The sequence below is a fragment of the Branchiostoma floridae genome, chromosome 10 (genome assembly GCF_000003815.2).
Source record: "Branchiostoma floridae strain S238N-H82 chromosome 10, Bfl_VNyyK, whole genome shotgun sequence".
NCBI lineage: Eukaryota > Metazoa > Chordata > Leptocardii > Amphioxiformes > Branchiostomatidae > Branchiostoma > Branchiostoma floridae.
In genome coordinates, this window is record NC_049988.1 from 17,471,795 (window position 1) to 17,498,811 (window position 27,017).

Genomic DNA, 27,017 nt, shown 5'->3' on the forward strand with positions numbered 1-27,017 from the left:
GTTTATTTGGAAATTGCGATTGCTAATTGCAGTTAACGTGAAATAGGCAGAAAAAGAATCGGTAGAGAAGTATATCATGTGCCCATTCCAGTCTAAAAGCTTGCTCTTATTCATCGTTATTGGGTTCCGGCGACCGAGCGCTTTTTCTGAAACAGTAGAAGACGAAGGATCCCATATTTCTGTTATGTATAGGTTTTATGACGTAAGCAGAAGATGTAATCTGTAATTATATGATTAACTATTCTTCAACGTTCAAGCAGGGGTTCGGCTCCGGCCGTTTTGGTCCGTGTTTTCAGGCCGAACCGCTGCTTGAATAGTAATGAATATCGGCCTGTAGGGCGATTTGAGCATTTCCTACGGTTCAAACAACGAAAAAAAATATAGTTTGCCTTATTTTCACTAAAAAAAAAATACTAGAACTGGTTTAGACTTATGTTTATAGCACTAGCTAAAAGTAAAAGTTACTGGGGACAAAAAAGAACTGTGAACAGTTCGAATTGGCCAGTACGGGGATCGAACCCGCGACATTCGCGTTATTAGCACGACGCTCTAACCAACTGAGCTAACCGGCCAGATGAGGTTACCAGCGCCGCAAAACGTCCGTCGACCGTACGTCTGGCTATTTATAAACTCGCTAATAAGTCGAATCGCGCCTTTAACTTCTTGCTTTTAACATACACATGTTCCAATATTATAACACGTTGTGCTGAACGTCGGAGAAAAATGCATTTTGTGATTTAGTATGGAACAGAGTTTGAAATTTCGCAATACGTTGGACTTCCGGTCACAGGTATCCAGGTAAACAATAGCTTAACAATTAATTGTCTTCGCATGATCCGGTGTCAAAGGGTTGGGCAACGGTCATTCTGTCCGTAATGTTGTCTGTACATGTAACAAATACATACTGTAATCACAATTTGCGACACTCGTTCACATCTTTACACGTATATGTAGTAGCGATTTTCTAGCGATCAAATTACAGATCTGTGTACCTTGACACACCTTAATAGCGCACACGTGGGGACTAGTCAATTAAGGTATCGGTTCGGAGTTTCTTTAATGAGTGTCGTCGACCTCACCCTTTCTCGCTGAAAGGGGCCAGCGGCTTCACAAAAAATCGTTTTCGTGGACAAATTCAGTTTCAGCATTTGCTATGGAAAAGGGATGTCTTGACGCTGACTTTGTTGTAGAGACATGTAACGTTACTAGTACTACTAATTATTAGTAGTAAATGTCTCTTGTCCACAGCAAAGTCATCGGCTAAATGTTATATGTACGATGTTGCAATGCTTGCTGAATTTCCCTTATTATGCTTCGCCACCTTCCGGTTCGTCTCAGTATTGACGTTTCATGAAAATTTCATAAAATACAATGCACGTCAGTGTTTCTTTTCATCGGGACAGAAAATACACTACGGTGACTACCATTTTAGCCCGAAACATGTTTTCCAAGTTCACAAGATCTCAGCTCACTTCAATTGAAAAACAGAGATTCTTCATAAAACTGGAAGCGAAAACACTAAGTTAACTAAATTTGACTGAAGAAATAAAAAAAAGGAAACAAAGGACGTTATATAACGTCCTTGGGAAAACCTGGTAAGATAGAAAGCCTGATAAAAACACGCCTAGAAAAAGACGCCTAGCCTCTGCTTAGAGAGTACTCACACAGCATCAAAATCAAGTCAAGTGTGACCACGCCCCAAACGAACTCGTCTCACAAGCAGACAACATATTACTAGTACTCGTAGTCTTTACCAGACTACGGGCTTGCCGAATAGTAGTAGGGGACTTTGGCCAAGTTAGGTTTAAAAGCCCAGTAGTTAATTGGCCTAGAAGTTAACTGACTGGTCGGTAGACTGCAAAAGACTAAAATCCCATGGCAACTTAATATTTGTCTCTATTTGGCTTCTCCTTTTCATCCAGCTCACACGTCTACTTGAAGACCACATTACTCGCCGGTAGGCTCAGTCAGACCTTGAAGGTCAAGTTCGCTTGTCTGCAATATGAACCTGTGGCGACGTAATCAAGGTTCAATCACAAAACGCTAACCCCCGGGCTGCTTCATACTGCGGACCTAAAGGTCGCGGGTTCGTTTCCCGTCGGGTTGGCCAAATTAGCTTTCACCTTTCTTTCTGTCCTGTGTCGGAATTCCACGTTGATTTTAAACGGTTCTTTTTTCTAAAATTTAAACACATACCAGATGCAATATCGTAAGTTTTGCCTGATACGGGCGGGCTCTCGTATTTTGTTACATCTGTTGAAGTTTTAAATGATAACAGACTTGAAACCAAAAAGTTTTGAAAATTTCATAATTTAATTCAAAGTTTGAAAACAAGGTATTCTGAGATGGCAGACTTCACCCCCTTTCTACAAAGCTGCATGGTGTATATGCATGGGAAACACAGGCACAGAGAAGCAAGAAATCAGTCAACTCTGAAAATGACGGCCGTTAATTGTCTTGTAACAGGTGCAGGCCGGTTAGAGGCTCTGTTGGTTAGAGCGTCACGGGTTCGACACCCGTGCTGGCCAATGTCAAATGATCTTTTGTCAATCATCACAAACTGACCATTATAAAATTGTCTCTGAAAATAACAATGACCGTAATAGGAAATTGTGAATGTCGTGAATTATGCAGATCAATTCGGAAAGTACCAAAGTGCAAGCAAACCTCCTAGTTTAATAAATGTTTAAAAGACCAATGGTATTAGTACAGTTTAGGCGAACCGTCTACTTTAAGTTGGCAAGTTGGAAGAAGCTAGCCTTCTCCACAAACTTCTGGATCAACGGCGTCATCATTTTTTGGGGAAACGCTGATTGACGATTTTCATCATGGACTAAGGTTCCTTATGCTGGGAAAGGGAGTTTTACTTTAAAAAGCTAAACAAACACAGAAACGCCACCTGCAAGGAAGACTCGCTGTTTTTTCTTCTTCTTCCAACTAGCATACAAATAATTATGCCAAACCGACCGTCCCTTTCATCTATCCCTGTTTTATTTCTAGCGCAGCTTCTGTAACGATGGTAACAGGTGCAGGCCGGTTAGCTCAGTTGGTTAGAGCGTCGTGCTGATAACGCGAAGGTCGCGGGTTCGACCCCCGTGCTGGCCAACCTCTGCTTTTTTACCACACTTTTCGCAAAAACCAAAGTCACAAGAATTATTCCATAAATGTACCAACATGATGATAGATTTATGGCATAGATAGGGACTATGGATGACATCCGCGCGCGCATCGTTTTGATCCATTTATTAAAAAAAACACCACAAGACCACGACACTAGAATTAATAGTCCAAACAAGCTGTAAATGAGCAAATGTATACGTGTATATCGTACATTTTAAAAAGAATTCGGAGAACGGGTACTACAGAATGAAGAAAATGTGAAAGAACAAAAATAAAGGATTATCTTTTTGTTTATTGGTGTACAATGTTCCGTGTTCAGTCATTTGTTCATCCTTCCTGACGAATTAGATTTCATAATACATGCGACTTTACTGCCCAATTAATCATTTTTTTCGCACGCTCGCATCAGTTTCAGGGCGCCCGAAGGATGTCTCTCATATAGTTCAACTCCATTGTATACACAGATTGCCATACATTGTACCTGTTACAATTGTCCCGTAATTAAGTTCTTATTCTTCTTATAATCAAGTCAGTATGGAGTGCGCCCACAGAGCCAGAGACAGAAGGGAGTGGAGGAGGCTGATACTGGACGCTACCATAGTCCCCGACCCTCAGACATGACCGGATGTGACTAGGTAAAGGTAAATGTATGAGGAAAAAAACGACGTGAAACAGCAAAATGCTTACTTCATGTATATTTTTCAATACGAGAGGCCGGTAAAAAAGAAAGCGTAATTCGATAAGTGAAAATGTCAAGTTTTAATAGTGTTGAAACTCGTTACGCAGCGCCATAAATCATCGGAACCTTCCCCTGACAGGAAAATGTTTATAAAACACCGACTAACGAGATAATAAATACCATCCGAAAGACCATCGCTAGAGGACTTGATCATGAATGAAGTCGAGTCGTTCAGACGGCGTCGGCTCGGAGAGTAAATTGATTCGAAAACCCAGAAACGGACGTCAAAGAAATTTGAAGGTAACGGGAGGTGGTGCGTTGATCATGTAATTCGTCAATGTTGGGCGCGAGAAAATGGGAGTGAAAAATTGAGACGGAAAAGGGTGGGGCCCTGAGACGTACAAAAGGAAAACGTGTAGTACTCTCCAAGCAGAGGTTAGGCTCCGGCTGTTTTTGGCGTTTTTTTGTGGCATTTTTATCGGGCTTTCTATTTTGTACTGAAATCTCCCGACCTGAGGCTAAAAATATCAAACAACGGTCGGAGCCTAACCTATGATTGAAGCGTATAAAAGAAGTGCCTTTTTAGCGTAGAACTAAATGGGAGTGAAAAATTGAGACAGAAAAGGCTGAATTCCGTACAAAAGAAGTACTCTTCAAGTCGAGGTTAGGCTCCGGCTGTTTTTTTTTTGAGCGTTTTTATCGGGCTTTCTATTTTTTACTGAAATCTCCCGACTTGAGGCCTGAAAACGTCAAACCATGAACAGCCTAACCTCTGCTTGAAGATTATAAAAGAAAAAGAAGTGCATTTTTAGCGTAGAACTATTAAAATGGGAGTGAAAAATGGAGACAGAAAAGGGTGGGCCCTGAAACGTACAAAAGAGTACTCTCCAAGCATAGGTTAGGCTCCTGCTGTTTTTGTGTCATTTGTATCGAGCTTTCTATTCTGTACTGAAATCTTGATGTCTCCCGGCCTATTAAAGGCATAAAAAAACGTCAAAAACAGCCAGAGCCTAACCTCTGATTGAAGAGTAAAAAACCTTTTTTTAGCGAAGTGGCAAAAGTGGAGAGAGAAAAAAATTATTGCGCCGCCCGGGAATCGAACCCGGGTCGCAAGAATGGGAATCTTGCATGATACCACTACACCAGCGGCGCGCCTTGAACGTCAGTTCCAATGTTCAAAAAACGTATAATCCTTTTACGTCGATGAAGGTTAGACATCCAGATAAATAAGATGCGAAGCAGTTACTCAAGCAAATGAATATGACTTTGGAAACACTCTTCAACAGTGTCACTGAGTGACTGACGAAAGATAGTGGATACCATTTGAAACAAGTTGCTTGCTTTTTGGCTTATAATACTTTTAATAGATGTGCTAAGCACTTAAGGTGTAGGGGAAAATGGCCGATGATTCCTTTTCGACCAGTCTCCAAGCAGATGTCAAACGCCGGCATTTTGTAAATCTATTATTGAAGCAGATGCGAGGACTGGCTCATTCTCGGTGTTTTACTCCCGTTTTGCAACATGTACATGTATTTGTTTATGAAGGTTAGACATCCAGGTAAACAATATTCATATACGATTCGATCTCTACAATTGACATGGTTAACCAGTCTTTCTATTTAACTGTACTTCATTTTCGATTGTTCCGCCAGTTCATTTTAGTGACGCTGAAGAAGAGTGATGGATGTCACTCGAAATGCCTGGAAGTAAATTCCCGTTATTTTAAGTATCCAGTTGTAGAGATTGAATTGAATTTGTACATGTATTTGGTATTCTTTTCCGGTATAGGAGCCGGTGAGCTGTTAAATATATGCCATGACGAGATTCACAGACAACTTCACAGTCAACGTCAACATGAAGATAAGTACATGTATTGAAAAGACATCTCTAAATGTTCATTGCGGAACAGCAAAATCCTGTCAGTAAACATCAGACTCAACATTTGAAAGTCTCGGGAGTCCAACTTTTCAGCAATTATCTCTAATAACTCTCACACCTGTCATTACAGGTAACCTTGAACATAACTTCAAACAACAATGAAAGAACAAATTCAAACAACTAGAAATGGAAACTTCAAAATATTATCATGGGAAAAAAGGAAGAAATAGATACTCTAAGATATTTTTGCACACATTCATTAATTAAGATGACATAAGATAGAGAAACTGTATCAAACATTCTAGGGACTAGCAAAAAATGTTGTGTTTTTAGTAACCCAATCGACCCAAGCAAAAAAATTCCTACCCTATCTTTTTTGTCAGCTACTGGCAAGGACATATATTTTACTAGCTACCATCTAAATAATGAAATTCAAAACAGACTTTCTGTATTTCACACTATTAATAGATATAAGGGCTTTGAACAGTGGATGCAATAATAATAAAATTATTGTACTTCTTTGTTCATTTTGTTGATATGCTTGTGCTTCACTGCTTGTGTGACATATATCTGACGATGTGTGTGATTACAATATGATACTGAAAATACCATTTTTTTTACACACTTTGGCTGAATCTATAAAAAAATCCATTCATACTACCCTAATTTTCCCTAACTATTATCAGAAACACAACATTATTTCCTAGCCCTGATCATGAGAAATTCTGTTAAGGAGTAACACAGAACTGTTGACAAAGCCCCTTGTATTCTCAAAGGGTTGGCGATCACCGGGAAACATTGACTTGACAATGAGAAAATCCATGGAATAATTTCCTTAATTGCATTCACTATTTTCCCTATCATAGCCCAGGTCCTTTCAAATACCATCTCATCAACATTGACAACACAACATCAGGTCTTTACTTACAGATACAGTCAATTAAGTGAATGTGACATCCATTGTAGAGGATTAAGAACAAGATTTGAAATTCTAATGAGAAAACATAACATGCATCTCAGAGATTAAGACTACAGGGATTAACAAATCCAGTCTTAATCCATATACATGTATACCGTATATTCTCGAATAAAGTACGCACTTTTTTAACTTTTCAAAATTGAAAAGGTGCTACAAGTTGTTGCCAAAGTTGGGGTGCGTATTTTATTTGAGGTCACTGCACAGAGAAATGGTAAAAAAAGCCTAAAATAAAGCAAGGTGGAGCTACACTTCTAGTAATTTTTCAAAACATGCACATTGTTGTTGTCTTGTAGTTGTCTAAACATGAAACAAAGAAATTGTCTAAACATGATTTACATAAGATTGGCATTTGCATACAATCCTTTTGAGTTAGTGACTTTGACTTGTACAACTAGTTTTTCCTGATTTCTTCTACCAGTTCACAGTGATTTTTATAATTGCAGTAGGCAATTCTCCAGGTTATCTTATGCAAAATAACTGGGGGAAAACATCATAAATTTGAATTTATCCAGTTTAAGGTCTGTTCAAAATTGGTGGAGAAGGGGTGCGTACTTTATTAGAGTTTTTCCATTTTACCTTTCAGTCCCAAAGATCTGTCTAAGACTTGTCCAAAATCAGGGGTGCGTACTTTAATTGGGGTGCGTACTTTATTCGAGAATATACGGTACATATAAACTTCAATAAAGGCAATGTGACATCTGTTGAAGAGTATCACGAACAAGACTTGAAATCCTAATGAGAAAACAGAACACACATCTTAAAGCTTAGGTCTATAGGGTGTATGCTAAGTCTACAAATCCACAATCTTTTATCCAAATATATAAACTTCAATAAAGGAAATGTGGCATCTGTTGAAGTGGATTATGAAAAATATGAGAAAACAGATATTAAGAATGAACAGAACAGTTTAAGTAACAGCTTTATCCAATATTCTATTTATGTAGTCCTTCTTTATCTAATGCCAGCATACTGTAAATTCATCTACATTTCGTAGGGACTAATGTAGCTAGAGAGGAAAGAATGCGTTTCCTGTGTTTCTAGTTCACATAACAACAAATTCAAGACAGAGTGCATGTTAGCTCTATGCTAGAAAATGAGCAACGAACATGAAACCAGCGCAAACATTTCACGACCTTGCAAAGGTTCTATGATTTACAGAAGGACAGGACATCAAGTTGTGACTCCCTCCAATTCTACTAGATGGCGCTTCTTGTAGTCCAGCTATCTTCATGGTGCTTCCAACCTGTGCTGGTTTAGTTGGGGTGAAGTTGAAAGAATTACTGGAGGAGCTAGCCTTGGTTGGGGTCGAACCATTTTGGGGCTTTCTGTTGGGTGGAACAAGCTGGTTCCCCCTGGAAGCGTTAGTATTTTGGTACGGTCCTGGTATTCTTGGTGGTTGTCTGTGTGTGGTGGTACCGGTAAAGGGGAGTTTACCCATTGGCTTTGGCATTGGGAGCAGTCTGCCTTGTTGTCGGTTCTTCACAGCTTGCAAGGACGTGGGTCGGATCTTGTGCTGGTCCATTTTCTTTTGCTGATCAAGTTTGTTGAAGACGGCTTTGTTGTTGTTTCTTATCTTCATAGGGCTAGGATTTTGTTGAGCAACTTGGGTGCGAATATTGCTTCCCCATTGACCATTGTTTGTAGCCTGTAAAGACATCGGTCTGGTGTTATGCTGGTCTGTTTTCTTCTGCTGGTCGATATGACTGAAGACAACTTTCTTGTCGTTTCGAATCTTCATAGGGCTTGGGTTTGGCTGAGCGACTTGGGTGCGCACGTTGCCTCCCCGGCGTCCATTCTGCACGGGTTTTGTCGTAACGCTGTCATTACGAAAAGCATTGGGATGGCCTCTGGACGCTTTGGCAGCCTGTTCTTTCTTTCTGGCGAGCCTCTTCTTTTGTAGGGCATTGAACTCTCTCCAGACGGACATCACGCTTCTGTTGAGGGACGATAGGTCAGAGGTCAGTCCGAGGATGGCCTTTCTTGCACCCTCGTCTGGTTCCTGTCTCACTGTATTTCTGCAGAGAAACAAATATTGGAAGAAATAAAAATTCAACCTTAATTCAATTCAATCTTAAATATTGAAAGAAAAAAAGACAATAAACCACATCGCCAAGTTCTGTGGCTTACATACTTTTCTAGACTAAATCCCTTCCTCTGCAAACTCCCTTTCCCGGCATTGGAGAACCTTAGCCAACTTTGAAACTAGCGAATAAGCGCCCCCTTAAAATAAAAGCCAGCCCTGCTCGAAGTGTGCAAAGAAGGCTATACTGATACCAGGAATTAATCTCCATGCAGATCTTGCAGTGGTTTAAGAGCATCATAGGCTGGGGAAGGAGTTTAGCCGGAAAAGGAGTTTTATTTCGCAGTTGAATAAAACTCCTCTGCCAGCTAAACTCCTTCCCCAGCTTATGATACTATCTTAAACCATCGCAAGATCTGTCTAGAGATTAACCAGGAATGTCAAAATGCATCTTAAGATACAGACAATGCATGATATACTGACATCTGTTGAGCCGTAGTGAGAGCTTCTTGTTCCATCTGGTACAGCTGGGAGGAGGAGAGGCTGTCCATAAAGTTGTCCAGGCCCTGAGAATTGGGAAAGGCACAGGATTTAGAAAAACTATCATACAGTATATGCTGTCACAGTAAATGAATTTAACTTTGCAATGGCTTGTGCCTTGCAACAGGGTTGGGCAAGTTCATTGGTCTTATTGCCCAGTGCCAGTCGTAACTCCTTGTTACTGTAATTAAAGCATTGTTACATCAAAGTATTTTCTTGCTGCAAGTAAAAATGCAAGGGAATATGTCATTTAAAGTTCTGGTAGTGAACAATTACATTGACACAATGGCATGACAGTGTTTTTCACATCCATCTAATCTTAAGATGATACAAGTAAAAAAATTGCCTTCTGCAAGCAAATCAATTTTTCTGAAAAGTAAAACCTGTGAATCCTCCTGGTCTGAGTGTTCAGCTGTGCTGGTTTCCCTGGACTTGTCTGTGGAGCCACAATCATTTTGTTCATAGCCTAAGAAAGAATTAGAAGAGGGCAACATTGATTGTTATAGAATACTTTCACGAGTGAGTAGACATTCTTATTGCCTATAGAGGGACTGCAAATACATTTTTGTACAATTCATGCATATTTTTTCTTGTACTTAGGCCATGTTGATTTGATTATATGGATGACATCCTCCGGGAACTCCAAAACTGATGCGAGCGAGCGAATAAAAAAAAAGTTTGGCAAAAAAAAAAAGTTGCCTTCAGTATGAAATCAAAGTGGCCAGGAAGGTTGAACATAGGACTAAACACACATAGTATGGTATACCAACAGTCAGGTGTAGGGACCCGTACATCATATGGGTGCAAAACATTTTTTTCTTCTTGGACCAATCCGAAAAAAAAAAAACAGACCTGAAAAAAAACCAGAGGAACAGGTTTCGCCAATTACAAAATGGACACACTATGTCGGCAGCCATTTGGGGTCTAACCGGGGGGCCAAGATGACAACAAGAACGAAGTCAAGTAGAGTTTATAGTCAATTGCACCAAGTTTCTACAGTCAAAGGTACGGAGACAGTTAGCCTTTATTACATGGAGATGGGATTTTAAAATGCAGTGGGAGTCCAATAATCCACCAAACAGATTCCTTTGTAGCAAAATTGACCAATTACCATTGTCTTGAGTATTGCCAGTTCTCAAGTTTCCACAGACAATCAGGTCCAGGTTCATGTCCGGACCTGGAAATGATCCTCTGGACCTGAATTTTCTGTACTGGTACCTCCCCCAACCAACAATAGATTTTTTCTTTCTGTCCTTTCACATCTTATTCTTTGACATTAGATTCATTTTGGCATCCTATGGCATTAGTTATCTGTTTTCTGATACTTTTTTTTTAATCTACGGAATATTTGTGCTCATTTTACAGCTGCTTTGCACAATTTATTGTGTGGTCGAAAACTTTTTTTTTTTTTGGAAATGGCCAAAAATTGGTGCGAGCGCGGATGTCATCCATATAATCAAATCAACGTGGCCTTATGTGTAATACAATTTTAAAGATGGGCAGCTTTGGTTATTTCTCTAAGTGCTTGTTTATGCACCCAAATTAGTAAAACACCATATATCAGTATGGAACATTTTGTGAAGATCACCAACAAGGGTTTAAAACGTAGGATTATTTGATGTTTACCACCATAATACCTGTAATACCTTGTTGTGGAGCATTCTGGTCTGCTACATCAGCACAGTTTGATCTTTCCCTTGTTTCTTGTGCGTCAGGAACAGGTGTATCCAGACTACCTTCATCCTTTTGTCCAGCTTTCTTCTCGGCATTGTCATCTCCTCCGCCGGACCTTCCTTCCTTAACTTGTGACTCAGTGGACACTGTTTCTGGAGCTGCTACTTGTGCATCAGAAGAAGATATATCATTCTGTCCAATTCTTTCCCCATTACAATCAGTCCCAGGTCCACTCGCTGACCTTTCTTCCTTTCTTTGCAACTCAGTGGACAGATCTGTTCCAGTAGTAGAGTCATTACTGCTATGGATCACAGCCTTTTCAGAGACTATTTTCTCAATGATGGTGGACAGAACATCTCTGGCCACCTCTACCTCTGGTACTGAAGATATTTCACTGCTTGGCACAGCTTTGTGCTCTGTTGTGATGACTTTCTCTTCTGCTGCACTAGTGTTGTTGTCAGGCTCTCTCAGTGGTGCTGAAATGCCATCACTTGCTCCTTCAACCATTTGTAGCTCTCTGTTTGGGGGGATCAGGTCATCAGCAGAACTAGCTGTTGCTTTTGTGTCTTTGGCAGTTTCAATCTCATCCTGCTTCTGTGGTTTAACGGTCGCCACTGTCACTGTTTTAATGTCACTTGCTTGTACGGCACTTGACACAACACTACCTCCACTTGTATGCTGATTTGCTATGTCACATGTATTTGCAGTGCTTACTGCTACTTTAGCTTCCAGTACTAGGGAGTGTTTGTTATCAGCTATGATGCTACTTGTGACATCTTTCTTGTTTTCTTCTTGCCGTTGACTGTTGGTATGATTCACACTTTCAGTTGATGTATTAGTCCCAGCATCTGTCACCTTGTTGTCTGATACTTTATCTTCTTCAGCTAGGATGTTGCCTGTGCTTATTTCGTCATCTTGTTCCTGCACTGGACCGTGAGTATGACGGGTAGCGTCAGTTGACAAGGTTTCCACTGGGTCAATATCAATTGACACTATTACCACCTCATCTTGTGATACAGTCGTCTTTTCTTCATCGACTGCTGTAGATGTAGTTGTTATATCTTCTTGTTTCTGCACTAGACTGCAGACATCTTGTGATACTGTCGTCTTTTCTTCATCGACTGCTGAAGATGTAGTTGTTATATCTTCTTGTTTCTGCACTAGACTGTTAGTAAGACTAGTTTCTTTAGTTGGCAAGATTTCCACTGTGTCAACTTTTGTAGTTGCCACATCTTCTTGTTCCTTCAGTAGATTCTTAGTAAGACTGGTACCTTCAGTTGACAAGGATTCCACTGTGTCAACTTTTGTAGTTTCTGCAGACAACTTATTTCCTGACACGGCTTTCTTTTCTTCAGCGACTGCTGTAGATCTAGCTGTTATATCTTCTTGTTCCTTCACTAGATTGTTCGTAAGACCTTCAGTAGACAAGATTTCCAATGTGTCAACTTTTGTAGTTTCTGCCGCCACCCCATTTCCTAATGTTGTCTTCTTTTCTTCATCAAACACTGCAGGTAAGGTTGTTACATCTTCTTGTTTCTGCACTAGATTGTTTGTAAGACTGGTACCTCCAGTTGAGAAGGTTTCCACTGTGTCAACTTTTGTAGTTTCTGTTGCCACCCCATTTTCTGATGTGGTCTTCTTTTCTTCATCCAACACTGCAGGTAAGGTTGTTACATCTTCTTCTTTTTGCACTGGACTGCTGTCACCACTTGATGCAACTTGAGCACCATCAACATTTGCAGTAGTGTTTGAGTGTTTCTCCTCTTTTGGTACAGCTACCTGCACCCCTTCTTGCTTTTTCTTTGTCTTCTTGCCAAACTTAGGAACATACTTGGCCTCTTGCTTGCTGGAAGGAGTTGTCCCTGAAGCCTTTTGAACTGAAGATGATTTGTGAACATTTGTAGTCTGATTTTCAACTGCCTCTCTGGTTTCTGTATTTCTATCACATAATATGATGCTTTCAATTTGGTCAACATCTTTGTCAACATTATCTGCGTTATATTCAATCTTGCACTTTTCTTTGCTATCATCTATTTTTTGCAAGCCCTGAGCGTTTTCCTTTGTGATTTCAGCATCATTCTCCTCCAAGCAAACTTTCTTGTTACTCCTTGTCGACATCTTCCTTTTAGTCTTCCTGCTTTTCTTGTCCACTTCAGTGTTGGAAGAAGATGTTTTTGGGTCATGGTTGGGTTTTTTCTTCACTGACGTACAACTGCCATTGTCTTCATCTTCTGTGTGACACAAAACATGACATTTTCAAAAGAGCATCAGAAATTCCAGGGTTGGACAAGTTTAGAAAGATTCCCTTGCCATATTGAGCAAGTACATAAAAAAGCATTCAACCAAATCACTGTACATCATACAAAGCAGCTGTAAAATGAGGAAATATATGCCGTAAATTGCCCCCAAACAGTTTCAGAAAATGGTTAATAATGTCATAGAATGCCAAAGTCGATCCCATCAAGGAAGAAGTGAAACAACAAAAATGAAGATTACATGTGCATCGTACCTAGGATGTCATGGTTTGTTTTGGTCACCCTTCCTTACCACTAAGATTTCATATTAAAAGACAACTTTTTTTTGGTGGTGTTGGTGGGATGGAGGATTTTTTATTTGCACTCTTGCATCAGTTAGGGGGTTCCCAGAAATGTGCCTGTCATCCATATTATCAAATCGACATGGCCTTAGGTTAATAACCTAACTCAACTAGCCCTAACCCAGTCTTTGAGTAGTTAAAGGATCACAGGTTGTCCTTGGACACATCCCAGTTCCAATCTGTCATAGGAGATCTCCAAATTGTAGGACTCTTGGACAATCCAGGATTTTCCGGAATCACAATCTCTCCCCTCAAACATATAACGTTACATACCTGCAATGTTTTTCACACATACCAACAAAATGAATTTAAGATAAATGGAGTTTGTTAAATTTCTCAAGAGATTCTACCTCACCTGTCAAAGGCCGTTTCTGTCCGCGTCTTCTCAGTTTTCTTTTCCCAGCAGCAGAATTCTCCATTTCTTATTCTGATGACTGACAATCTCAAGTCAAAAACAAACACAACACGGCAAATTCAAGTTCGCTGCTGTGTTGGTAGTTTCGCGCCAAAAACTTCCTTGCAGACGACAGTCAGAGATTTCTTCGACCCACGAAATGGCATTCGGCGCGTTTGTAATGTAAATGTTGACCTAACTCGTAAACTTGAGTGTAAAATTAGTCTACACGTATAGATCTACGGCAAATTTGAGTGAATCTTAGGCACAAAACTCTGTCGAAAGTTCACCAACTGCAGTCCGAAGCAAATCTTCTGTCCAAGATGGCGGCGCCTACAAGACCGTACCATTGGTATCAAAGGGGTGCACGGCCCTGTGGCTACTAGTAAATATATGGCAGACATCATTGGGAACCCTAAAACTGATGCAAGCGTTAAAAACAATTTGGGCAAAGAAAAGTGGCCTTCATTCAATGCATTTTAAAATCGAATTAATCAGGAATGTTGAATAAATGACTGACCACACAGAACATGGGATACAAAACATAACAGTTAACTTTAAATTCTTTATTTTTGTTCTTTCATATCTTGATCTTGTTGGAATGAAAATTGATGGGTGCACGGATATCAATGTCAGCCATATAATCAAGTCAGTGTGACCTAAGTAACTAAAAAGTGCTTAGACATGTGAGAAGACAAAATCATTTTTACTATCAACTTTACTCCAGTAGTTTTGGTTGTGTAACATTTTGTTTCCCCTCAAAAACACTTTCAAACAATATTCCTGGCAATCTATGGCGACTAATAAAAAAATTAAGGCACTCATGCAGTTGTCAATAGCAATATTTTATTCCACTGTAATTTAAATATTGATACTATCAACTGTATCAACTTTGAGTCTGCCTTCAATGAGCTTTTTTTACTAATAACAGCACACCTCACTGTAAAGGGGCAGTGGGCTGTTACCCAGTGTGTCTACGGCACAGTATTGGAAGGCGGAGCCCATCCCTCTCCTTCCACCACCTTTTATTTCCCTAACAAAAGTCAGCTACCCATCTGAAACCTGGGTGGAGTGAGGAAGTGACTTTTCCAAAGGGCACAATCGGTCAAGGGATTCAAACCCAGTACCTTTGTTTCCTGGACCAACACAATGGCCCATAAATACATAAATATGAACCCATATTTCTGAATAAGTGCACACCCCACCCTTTGGTACTCTTCATTACAATGTACCAGCACAGGCATATCTGAGAACATGCAATCTTTACATGTTACACAAAATACTGTGCATTGAAAGACTTGACATGACTTATCACCCAACCCACACTGTGCCACACAAATCAAAATTGTTGATATGCTGTTGGAAAATCCAAATGTGTAAAATTGTACACCCACTAAGTTGATTTGACTTAATGACAAAACGTTTGGCATTAAAAGATCATTTAGAATGTTCAAAAATGATAGCCCATTTGTGGTTACATTTCCTTATTCAAAACTATAAACACATTTCTAAATCTTCTATCATAATAATGCACATTTTTATAAAATCATAGCAAAAATAAATATATCTGTACAGCAAATGAGGACTATTTTTTTTACATATCATATTCAGAAAAGCCTTACAAAAGTTTATATTACAATATCACCATTCAAAATCTTCACTAGGATGACATGATTTCAAATTGTAAAATTTGGGTTCCTCATTTCTAACAATTACAGACTATAGCCCATTACAAAGCTCACCAACAACAAGACCTACTGTAAATATACTAGTATGTTTTATTATTACTAGATTCTCACCTGAAATTGCTCTATTATACTAATAATTGCAAAATGCAAAATTAAAAAAGTTTGGCAGAAAATCTAATAAAACGGAGGGTAATTTTTCTTTATAATACAGGCACTCTATGTAGAGCTATATACAAGAGTATATACACTAAAATAAGGAATGTTTGCTAAAGAAGATTACAAGGGATTTTTAAAATCAAAAGCCTTGATCTCAAAAAATGACTTTTGTCATGATGTATCAATTTCTAAAAGGATATAAAGTACATAACGTTAATTATGTAATTTCATCAATAAGATAAAAAAATTGTACAAAAATGTCTTCTCTAAACATTATAGTCTGGCGGTTTTTCTCGTGTTTTTCTCAGCATTATCTGCGAAACGGCAAAGACCGACACGGCCACGTGGAACGCGATCTGGTACATGTTCCGTAGCTCCATCAGCTGGAGGTTACAGAGGAACACGCCGACACACGACACACAGGCTGCGATGTTCCGCCACACCATGTTGAACAACAGCAGGTAGCACTGGGGGAGATTAAGAGTATGATTAGAAAAACGGTAGTGATATTTTCTAAGGGCAAGGTCAATGTAAGGCCATTTGACTGTGACCTCTAGGCAATGAACTCTAAGTTGTTCAAATCTTTCTTTTCCTTTTGTTCACACCTATATATGGGAGTGTTTGAATTTAATGAACAACAGCAGGTAGCACTGGGGAGAGTGAGAACATGATTAGAGAAATCGTTAAGATTTTTTCTGAAGGGATTAATTCAATGTACGGCCATTTGACCACCTCTAGGCAGTGAACTATGTTGACTTTCTCAATCTACACAGTATCAACCCAAGTGACAGAGGATGCTGGCCAGCTGCCATCAAGCCCCTTCATCTACATGCAAGCACGTCTAACCCCCACAGGATGGGGAACAACAGATGTTAAACCAGAGAGTGAGTGAGTGTGAGTGATAGCGGTGTATATTGGTTTTGAAGGCTTGAAGATATAGCAGTTTTCATATAATACTCTGAATCTGAACGAGTAGTGAGTTCAAATCCTATAAATTGCCCTTACCTGTATGAAGCACAGTCCACAGGCTATCCAAAAGTTTGCTATTGCGTAGTTGTCATAATCACTGAAATTCTGTGGAAGAAAAAATTTTTTTTACTCGAACAATTGCATCAGTTTCTGGATTCGCAGATGTGTCATCCAAATTTTTAAAATCAAATCAACATGGCCTAATATAAATCATGTTTAGTACGGTAATGTCATGGTGTAAGTCACATAATGCAATAGAATTGTTAAGATTTTTCAATCAAACCGTTAACATTTGATGTCACATTGACTGATATACAAACTCACGTCCACATCGTTGATTATGTGAATGCCCCTGGCCAGGTTGAGGGCTCCACACAGGATGTTCAGCACCAGGGACAGGAACCCCAGCCAGCCAATCGGCATCAGCCTTCTTCTGGGGCCTGGGGAATAGGGTACAGTGACTGTTAACTTCTTTTTTTTTGCAATTGTCACAAAATCTATTTGTTGGTTCTCAGACTGTAAAACATAATGATGAAATGTTACTTTGAAAGCAGAGTCTGTACTTTACTACCAACAGTTTCAGGGAGTGAATGTACATGTACATGCTACTTTTGCCTCCAGTTCACAGTTTTCATCTTGACCGCTACCTAATTTCAGATGAAATGTGACCCACATCTTTCTCCAGATCACTTTTGGCCTTAGCAATTCTGTGTTTATATTTACCAACATGAACAGGAAATGAAGACTTTTCAATAGTTTCTTCTAAGTACCTGTATCAAAGTACAACCCACCGTTCTGCCTGTGTACGTGGTTCTGTTGGGGAGGTGTTTCCGGTACAATCGGCCCCAGATCTGAGGGGTGGATGTGGTGGGGGGGTCTCAGTTTCACCTCCTGACTCATGGCTGTCAGGTTCATCCTGGTGGTCAGGGTTCTGGGGTTGTTGTACCTCTGCTTCGTCTTCTGTATACTGTTGTCTACAAAACAAAACAACAAACAGTTTATGTGACTTTCTGATAGCTTTCCTGTTACCTATTAGGAAAATCATCACAGTCGAAGTCTGGGGTTGTTGTACCTCTGCTTTGTCTTCTGTATACTGTTGTCCGAACAAAACAAAAAACTGTTTATGTGACTTTTTCTAAACATTCCAGTGATTCAAATAGCTCTATCCTGTTAGGTATCACAGTGGGAGTCTGGGGCTGTTGTACCTCTGCTTCGTCTTCTGTATACTGTTGTCTTAACAAAACAAAAAACTGTTTATCTGACTTTTTCTAAACATTCCAGTGATTCAAATAGCTCTATCCTGTTAGGTATCACAGTGGGAGTCTGGGGTTGTTGTACCTCTGCTTCGTCTTCTGTATACTGTTGTCTGAACAACAAGAAAAAAAAGAACTGTTAAAACAACTTTTTGTAAACATTCTAGCTATTCAAATAGTTCTATTCTGTTTAATGTTAGGTATTAGGGAAATCATCACAGTGGAAGTCTGGGGTTGTATCTTTGTCTTCTGTATACTGTTGTCTGAACCCAAAAAATCAACTTCATTACATTTACAATGATAGTTTATACAATGAAAATTGTTATTTTCAATAAGATCACCAGTACCTACATCCCAAGAGAGAGCGATACAGTGTTATACCGTGCCATTGGGGTTCTACTACCCCTTACGGGGTACCTACCCTTACTTACAGCTAAATACTAGTATAACGAAGATGGGAATGTGCCAGGTCTCCCATCCGGGTGAATGATGCACATCACGGTGTGGGCGTGTGGCTAATATGACAGGGAGGTACGCCAGGCCAAAAAAGACCTCATATACTTACCAAACTCAATAAAGGAGAACGGTCTGACAGCCTTCTCTACTTTCTCGGGGTCGTAGGTCGTGATGAACTCCTTCTGTAGCTCATCCAGGAAACAGAAGGCCAGCACGGCCGGGTAGTCATGGTGACACAAGGTCAGGTAGGTCACCGTGGGAGAGGAGATGAAACTGGGAAACAGAAAAGCTCAAAGTCAGTTAACTCTCTAATGGTATGTACTCTTGGTATGTCCAATTTTGTCAAAATAAGAACTATTATATTTCTTTCACTAAGACCTACAAGTTTGAAAAGCTTTGAAGACTTTGAATTTTGTGTAATTTGAGACAGCTACTTTGAACTTGAAATATGGCCATATGGATAGTAACATTTGATGGCAAGGTACATTTGATTATAAAAACAGAACTACGTAACTACTAACATTGATGATCATTTTTTGGAAAGAACCTTTGCACAGCTAAGCAGACGTTATACTTATGGCCATCAAGCCATCAGCTCATATGGTATGGGTATGCTAAATGTTTAGAGTTACATGAATAAGAGATATTACAGTAAATGAGTAGAGTATTATTTTACAGCATGTTTACTTTAGTACTTGTCCATTCAGCTGTATGTGTAGTGTATGTTCCCAGGCTTGTTTCAACAAACCAGAAACCCTCTCAACAAAGGTTCCAAAATGGAGGAAATACTAACTTGTTGAGGAATAATAACAAAATGTAGTTTTGCAATTGTTACAGCCTTCGTTTTTTTGTACAGTAAAGATTCTTTATTGTTTGTCCCCTTCACAATTATGTTTTCTGTCATTCTTGTCTGAAAATAAAAAAAAATTGATACTCACTAAATACAGTAGCCGTCCATCTTTGCAACACATCTGTCCGGAAACTGATTCAGCTTCTTGGACATAATCTTGGCGGTTTTCTTGCAGTTCTGCAGGTCTGGACTGGGATCGAAGTCTGTAGATGCGGAGAGGGGAAGACCGTCTCGCCATCGGTATATTGTTGCTGAGATGACCATGATTGTCTTTGGTGTGAAGAGAAACAAACTGGAGACTGGATGCTACACTACCTAAAAGTGGACACAAAAAGAGAAAATAAACATTAAATGAGTTACCTGGGACAAATAAGAGGGACCAGATAGCTAGTTACCAGTATCCACTATACAAGTAAACCGTTATTTATAAACTACAACGCTATATAGTGAACAATGCGCGAGAATTTTTTATCTGTCTTAGTCTCACTCAGACAACAAGTACTAGTATTCACAGTGGAAAACAACATGAATATTGCTTTCTTTTAGAGGATATCGAGTTGAGCTTATTGCAATTGTTTCAGACATTTTGATTAAACGGTGTGAAAATCCAGCTGGGGAAAACCACGCCCCTCTTTTTTGTAGACAACATCCAAGCGTTTGAACAATCGCTCCTGATCAAAACCTGGCAAAATCATCTAGCTTCAAGGTATCGTCTATGTCGAGTTATCATTGTTCATCGTTAAGATATTTTGCATCTACAGGAATATTGAACCGGTGAAATACGCAAACAGGTAGCTAACAAAATAAAAAATTTAGTCCAATATTTTGAAGTGAAAAGATCGTTTAGCAGGCATTCTAAGCAAAATTCTCACACCAGTTTTACATGTACGTGAACAGTATTCATTATCCTTGCTTCTCCTACCACAAAATATAAAATATAGTGTGAATTTTACCTGGAAAGTCGCCGAGAAAACACGAAAATATAAAACGCCTCAAACTTTTTTCAATCCATCCGCCATGTTGGCCGCGTGTACTAAGCATGCGCACTAACGCTCAGACTGGAAGTTCTGACTAATATATAGGGGTGGTCCAAAAACAAATGATCGTAAATGATCATAAATACTTTAGTACTGAATGAAATATAATAATTATTTACTTTATATAACATCTATTTTCAGGACAAAGATTCGACATTATGGCCTATTTTATAATTTGTAGTTGAAAATAAAATTTTTGAACATACCTGATTTGTAATGGTCACTTCCATATCACATGACTATCTTTGGTGACTTCCTGATCTGACTGCCAGGCATCAACATATCCTAACATTTCTTGAAGAAAAAGGACCAACACTGCACCATTCAGCATGAGGTTCCGTTTCTGTGGGGAGCTGGACTGCCCAGACTGGGTCTTGGCCGAAATCAGCATCCTCTCCAAACTGACCTCTGTGAAAATGAAGCTTCTTTGTGTCCAAGTGGTCAAAGACTTGCTTGGACAGTCCATAGACTATGACAAAGTCCACAAGCTCACAGCAGATGCTAAATACGAGGCAGGAGATGTGAAAGCCAGTATTGCTGCTTTGTCTTTCATCCTATCGAGTGCAGCGAAGTACCAAGTCGACGGCGAGTCTCTAAGCAACGAGCTACAGCAGCTTGGCTTACCAAAGGAGCATTCCAGTTCGCTGTGTAAGACCTACGCGGACAACTTGAGCAACCTACAGGCGCAGTTCATGCGACAGAGTCTGAAACTGTCCCAGCTCGAGTCCGCAGAATGGCGGGTGGACTACATCCTGAGCTCGAGCGAGTTACAGGAGGTGCAGGAACCGATGGTGCAGCTGAGGTTTAGGGTTCGAAACCCGGACACGGGAGACGTCACGCCACATTCGTTCAACATGACCGCAGACAAGTTCAGGTTGTTTCTGAGTGAACTGAAGCAGGCACACCAAGTCATGGGAGGACTGGCCTTGTAACCTTGGGCCTTGAATGGAAAACTGTTATGAGAAAGCTGAAACACCGTTATATATGACCTCCTTTGATCAATATCGACGATGGTAAAATTCTAATTGATATCAGCCCTACAGCATTCGCTGTGGCTAAACATTTGAAACACAGTGTATCTGCTGTATTCAACAAAGGAACCAATTTCGTCATTTTCAAAGCAAGAGAGACTTTGAGAAAAAGCAAAGCGGTTGAAAATAAGATTTTTTCAATGAGTTTCAACTTCCAGCTGTGAAATGTTCAAGATAGCAAATACTCAAGCAACTGGATAGATTTTGGTCTGGGTAATTGCTATCTTGTGCATCTTATTACCTGTATGATGGTATGAAAGGATTTTTGTGAAAACAGGTTTAACATTATAAATATGACTGAGGAAAACCCAATTTTTGTTCATAGCAGACCGACCAAATGGTATGATTTACAAACAAAAATTAAAAGATATCGAATTTGAACCTTGTATCAATAGATGTTTTATGTGCCAAGCCATAGACGTGTATGTGAGATGTTACATTTCAAACTTTAATTGTGCTGAAATATCAATGATGATGAGTATTACAATTATTACTATTACATGTACATGTACATGTAACTAGGCAGATCTACCATGAAATGACTTTCCTGCAGTTAATAAACTGGACTTTTTTTGGTACATTGATGTATGTACACTTGTCTCATTTCTCTTCCTTTTCGAAAATTAGGTCCTACCATACCATTAGGTTTACATTGACATAGCCTGTTGCTTTCACCTGGGAGAGTAGATTTCTATCATGGGAGGCATATATGAAATGAGTTTTATGATGAAAGAACTGACGTTCTGAAATAAAGATTGAGGATGGTTATATTCATGTTTTATAAGAAGCGTTGATATAAATAGAGGTTCAGTACAATGTATATGGGTATATACAAACAGGTACGACTTACAAAATACACATTATGCCACCCCTATATTACAGTGGATAGACCCAAATCACGTGAACAGAGGCTGACATGCCAGGCCCCATTTTCTCAACTGCTGATTGGCTGAAAAGGTAAAGTGATCATTACTGGAGCGATCTGATTGGCTACCCGATTAAATTCCCGATCAGGGAAGCCCGTAGCGTGGCCTAGTGAGAGAAGGGAAGCAACTTCTTGTCTATCTGCTTTTAAGCGCTTTGTTGCGGTGTTTTCTGGCTTTAGTTGTCTTCAACGAAACATCACAGGTATTTTCTTGATCTTATGCCAATATTTCCTACTAGAATAATTTTCTAGCATCGAATGTGCGGGTTCCCTTTGAAAATTTCGCTGCTGTTTAGACTTGCATGCCCACGGCAGTTGCCATGTGGCACTATTGGCATGTGTGGTTGGTTGCATCATTTTCTATGTTCAATATGCTGCACTTACACTGAACTAAAAACTGTCCATGTACCATGCTCCTAATTACGTATTACAGCTTGGTATTTCTGTATCTACCTCAAGAATATAAAATATGTTTCACCTAAAAGATTATGGGCGTTGTTTTGTTTTGGTGGTGCACAAGCATGGTGGTAAACACTCTTGATGAACAAAAACAAGCCTTCTCAGAAATTATTCGGAAGTTAAGTTCTCAGTCCACGTTTGAAAGCGTTGCTGATGTAACAGATCTTTTAACTAACGTTCCTTATCGTCTGATCTAACGAAAACAACATGTGTCCGGGGCTATTTTGGTCCAGCATGCAGCAAGACCTTTCTGTGCACATGGTCAAGCGTAACGATGATTTCTATCCCCAACTTTCGCTCGATTTTTAATTCTTTCTGACAACAACTGTTGTGCAAAGGTTTGAACCTCTTATTCATGAAAGAAATAGGATAAAGGTCTGCAGTATGTTAGGTTAAAGTCTAAGGGTTCATAGGTAGGTCAGCTCAAGTCAGTTTCATCAACAGTTTGATTGACACGCCCCGCCGCCTGATAGCCTAGATATGACCCCGCCCCCTCCATGACCTACAACTGTTGCGTCAGCTTGTCTTGCATCATTCACTGGTTAATAATAGTTAATGATAGTTAATGATAAGGCTAGTTCACCTTTATCACTGGAATAACCTATATAGGCTAGATAGGGCCATGGAAGATCATCCCATCATGTTTAACTATAAAGCTCTGGACAAACCCCACAAACCAACTATGTCTGTATGCTGACCAAATGGAGCGAGACTCCTACCTTACTGAAGAACTCTACTCTACTCTATATATAGTCTTTGGAAAGTCCTATAGCTGCATTCAGTCTTGTTTCATATCCCCATATACCCTAGGGATATGAAGAAAGACTGAATGCAGCTATAGGACTTTCCAAAGACTTTAGATGCAGAATACAGTGACTGATGATGATGATGATGATATGGGGATTCTAAGTCGACCGACTGACAGTAGTTTTAAAGTTCAAATTCAAACTATCTGTGAACTTAATATCCCTATTACTTTTTGATACAATAAATATAACGTTAGGCTACCCTGCAGATAAAGGTGAACTAGCGTTAGTTATCATCATCATTTGTTTACATAAACAAACAATGAAACCTTTTGATGCCACAACAAATGACAAATAGAATGTGTGCAAAAAAGTTGGGTTGGGATTGGGGTCAAGGGAAGTCATTGCCTCTCTTGGCCTAAATTCCAGACATGCCAGCCTCCATGTGGTTAGGAAAACGCACTGGCACTTGTGATTTATCAAGGAATATCTATCTTTAAAAGGATGAAATATGCAATTGCTTCCGTCAACTGGTATAAGGTCATATTAATCTTAGATAAAGATTCTGAGCTCTTTATATAGGCTGATATGAACCATCGATAGTATAAACGAATTGAAATTGAGGTTGTAGAAAATATTATGATCATAAAATTGTGTGCATACACCACAAGATACACATTGACAATATCGAATATGAACTAAATTTGCTTTTTTGACCAGCTATTTTTTTGCCACTACGAGGCCCAATCAACTAGCTGGGGTAAAACCTAAAATAATTAGGTCAGCGAAGGCTACCAAACAACATTTTTAAGACAGTGTCTCTATCTCTGTCTGTATGCTAAAGTATATGTGAATTTGCAATGTTGAATAAACTGCTATCTTCACTCTGCAGGTCCAACATGTGTGGCATATGGGCGATATTCGGCAGTGACGATGACGTGTCCAAGCAGTGCGCGAGTGCTCTCCGGATCGGCCACCGCGGCCCCGACTGCTTCCGCCTCGAGAACATCAACCACTTCAAGAACTGCTGCTTTGGCTTCCACCGATTGGCCATCGTGGGCGACACCTACGGCATGCAGCCAATGAGAGTCCACAGATACCCCCAAATATGGCTGTGCTACAACGGAGAGATCTACAACTACAGACGGGTGAGTTGGAATTTGGATCTGAATAGCTTCTTCGGGTTAGTAGGTTAGTAGCAGGACTCACAGTCTCCAGGACTGTTCCCTCCATCCTGGGACAGAAATTTGCTTGTTGGGACAGACAAAAATTCCGTCCTTAAAATCTGAACTTCAGTACATACAATTGATGAAAATGTGTTTTCATATAAAGCTTAAAAGGACAGTTTTACATCATGAGCTCCCAAACAATGAGAGGGACAGAAAAAAATTTAAAGCTGGAGACAGCCCTGGTTAGTAGTAAGGTTCTTTTTTTTAACTACCATAACACACAAAGATGTAAAATCTCTCTAACATCAGAGTCCTCGCCAACACAGTTCAGAGTACTGTTTCTAAGGGTTTTAAGATGCACTTTTCTAGTAGGAGGTTGCCTAAGATGCCTTCTACACTGTGAAAAATACTGGCGAGAAACATGTACATCATCATCATCATTATCTTCTACCCTTCTTGCCAGTGGTATGCCCCCATTGTCGTCCATATTTTTTTTCCGTGGCTGTCTGTTGCACCCCCTTCCATCCGCAACCAAAGTCTTTCTCCAAGTCTACCAAGTTTGACTTTAACTCTGAGACTGTGACAACTATGACAGTGAGGCAAAGCAGAAGGGGATTGAAGTCTCTCATCTCTTATTCACTATCTGTTATGTCACAGGTGGCCGAGCAGTTTGGGTTTAACTACGAGACTGACTGTGACGGTGAGGCCATCATCAGCCTGTACATGCACGGTGGGATTGAGTTCGCTGCTAAACACCTGGATGGAGTCTTCGCTTTCATTCTGTTGGACACACAGCAGAAGAGGGTGAGTACTAGTAGTGATCAAATCCTATACAGTCAAAACTGCCCGAGAAGACCATACAAAATTGTGATTGTAGGGTGCTAGATAAGTCAGCTACTAGTACGATAATCATCACAGTTATTGCTTTGTAGGACAAATATGGTATTGCAAAAAGTCTTCATGTTGTTTCAAAGTTTGATTGTCTATCACAATTAGCAGGTCAAACAATAAGACAATGCGAGTGGCTGCATGTCTGTCAAATTTTGGCATTTTTATGTTTTTATTTTGCATTTCTATGTTGTAATGGAGGTGGGTATGGCTATGCGATAATCTATTGCAAAGATATGGCAAATCTTGTGGTAAAATATCTGAACAAGTTTATTCCTGTTCCAGGTGTACCTTGGACGGGACACGTACGGAGTCCGCCCCATGTTTCGCCTGCTGAAGGACGATGGCTTCCTGGCTGTCTGCTCAGAGGCGAAGGGTAAGCACTGACTGTAGTAGTACTAGTAGCAGTGGTAGTAGTAGTAGTAGTACTAGTAGTAGTGGTGGTAGTAATAGTAGTTGTTGTAGTAGTAGTTGTAGTAGTACTAGTACTAGTGGTAGTGGTAGTAGTAGGTAGTAATAGTAGTAGTAGTAGTAGTAGTAGTAGTAGTAGTAGCAGTGGTACTGGCTGACGTTTTGATGCCCATATGCTGAGTGGTAAACAGATAAAGCAGAATCTATGCCATTAAATCTTTGGTATGATTTGGTCAGGGATTGAACCCATGACCTACCATATGCAAGGTGAGTCCCTCTATCCAACAGGCCCAACCTGATTAAGGAAAACATAAATAGATGACTAATTGTTTGTTTGTTTTGTTTACGACAGGCTTGATGGGACTGAGCCACGGCCATGACGACCATGAGGTCAACATCGACCCCTTCCCGCCGGGTCACTTCGAGACCTACGACCTCAGCCCCAACGGCAAGGTCACCTTGAAGGAATGCGCCAGGTTCCACAAGATCGGAGACATGCCCAAATATGATGCTCTTGTCAAGCCACTGGGTAAGTGTGAAACTGTTTGGACAATATTCTATTTCTTGTCACTGATGAAAGGTAATAAATACTACACGAAACATCTGACCATTTCCAAAGTCTATAGAACTGCTTGAGTACTGTAAATACAGAAACTTTCACGATGGATTAATGTTCGCGGTTTTCGTGGTGGCTGCTTCACCACGAACTTAAATCCACTGCGAACATTTTTCCATGGCAGTAAGAGACTACAGTGCATGGTGCTACCGCTAACTTAAAACCACCGCGAAAAGTCCTTTTTCCCGCTGCCGCAAAAATAAATCCCTGCGAACTTAAAAATGCATTTACAGTAACTGTTATGTTTGCAAATACGGAATATAAATGCTATATTATGATTCATAGCCACATCCGCATTTGAGGACAGCCACACCTCGAGCATGTGAAAGAACCCAAGTTGCACTTATCGAAAAGAGTAGGGGTCCTTCCTAGATCAAATTAATCTGTCCAGATATGCAGCTTGTACTGTTCAGTACAAACCAGGTGTGTTACGCCGAGGGGTGGTTGACCATGCATGCAATACAAACAAACTGAAGTTGCTGT

At 39.9% G+C, this 27,017-nt stretch overlaps 4 protein-coding genes, 1 long non-coding RNA gene and 3 other non-coding genes across 8 annotated transcripts in view; 3 read left to right on the forward strand and 5 right to left on the reverse strand.

Moving 5' to 3' along the window:
- Window positions 1-498: 498 nt before the first annotated feature.
- On the reverse strand, window positions 499-572 carry Trnai-aau. The gene has a single exon. It is a non-coding gene; the product is annotated as a tRNA-Ile (tRNA).
- A 2,459-nt stretch (window positions 573-3,031) lies between these two features.
- Window positions 3,032-3,105, forward strand: Trnai-gau. The gene has a single exon. It is a non-coding gene; the product is annotated as a tRNA-Ile (tRNA).
- A 1,775-nt stretch (window positions 3,106-4,880) lies between these two features.
- Window positions 4,881-4,951, reverse strand: Trnag-ccc. The gene has a single exon. It is a non-coding gene; the product is annotated as a tRNA-Gly (tRNA).
- A 2,416-nt stretch (window positions 4,952-7,367) lies between these two features.
- Window positions 7,368-13,008, reverse strand: LOC118424996 (serine-rich adhesin for platelets-like). The gene is made up of 6 exons (XM_035833810.1): window positions 12,996-13,008; window positions 10,863-12,767; window positions 9,600-9,682; window positions 9,160-9,242; window positions 7,900-8,671; window positions 7,368-7,388 (listed from the first exon to the last, which is right to left on the reverse strand). The coding sequence occupies exons 1-6, from the start codon at window positions 13,006-13,008 to the stop codon at window positions 7,368-7,370; spliced, it is 2,877 nt and encodes a 958-aa protein (XP_035689703.1).
- A 10-nt stretch (window positions 13,009-13,018) lies between these two features.
- Window positions 13,019-14,209, reverse strand: LOC118424778. Its single transcript, XR_004832239.1, has 2 exons — window positions 13,842-14,209; window positions 13,019-13,121 (listed from the first exon to the last, which is right to left on the reverse strand). It is a non-coding gene; the product is annotated as an uncharacterized LOC118424778 (long non-coding RNA).
- A 1,748-nt stretch (window positions 14,210-15,957) lies between these two features.
- On the reverse strand, window positions 15,958-20,322 carry LOC118424738 (vesicle-trafficking protein SEC22a-like). The gene is made up of 7 exons (XM_035833467.1): window positions 20,206-20,322; window positions 19,341-19,567; window positions 18,512-18,675; window positions 17,485-17,667; window positions 17,018-17,133; window positions 16,730-16,798; window positions 15,958-16,191 (listed from the first exon to the last, which is right to left on the reverse strand). Exons 2-7 carry the CDS (start codon window positions 19,514-19,516, stop codon window positions 15,991-15,993), a joined length of 909 nt encoding a protein of 302 aa, XP_035689360.1. The 5' UTR covers window positions 19,517-19,567; window positions 20,206-20,322; the 3' UTR covers window positions 15,958-15,990.
- Window positions 20,323-20,530: 208 nt separating this feature from the next.
- Window positions 20,531-21,897, forward strand: LOC118424755 (COMM domain-containing protein 4-like). Its single transcript, XM_035833489.1, has one exon. The coding sequence runs from the start codon at window positions 20,619-20,621 to the stop codon at window positions 21,219-21,221; it is 603 nt and encodes a 200-aa protein (XP_035689382.1). The 5' UTR covers window positions 20,531-20,618; the 3' UTR covers window positions 21,222-21,897.
- Window positions 21,898-22,270: 373 nt separating this feature from the next.
- Window positions 22,271-27,017, forward strand: part of LOC118424732 (asparagine synthetase [glutamine-hydrolyzing]-like) — a gene marked incomplete in the record, with an annotated part of 12,230 nt that continues 7,483 nt past the window's right edge. Inside the window, 5 exon segments of the mRNA XM_035833453.1 lie at window positions 22,271-22,448; window positions 24,343-24,598; window positions 25,277-25,423; window positions 25,793-25,883; window positions 26,271-26,447. Of these exon segments, the coding sequence (XP_035689346.1) occupies window positions 24,350-24,598; window positions 25,277-25,423; window positions 25,793-25,883; window positions 26,271-26,447 (664 nt within the window).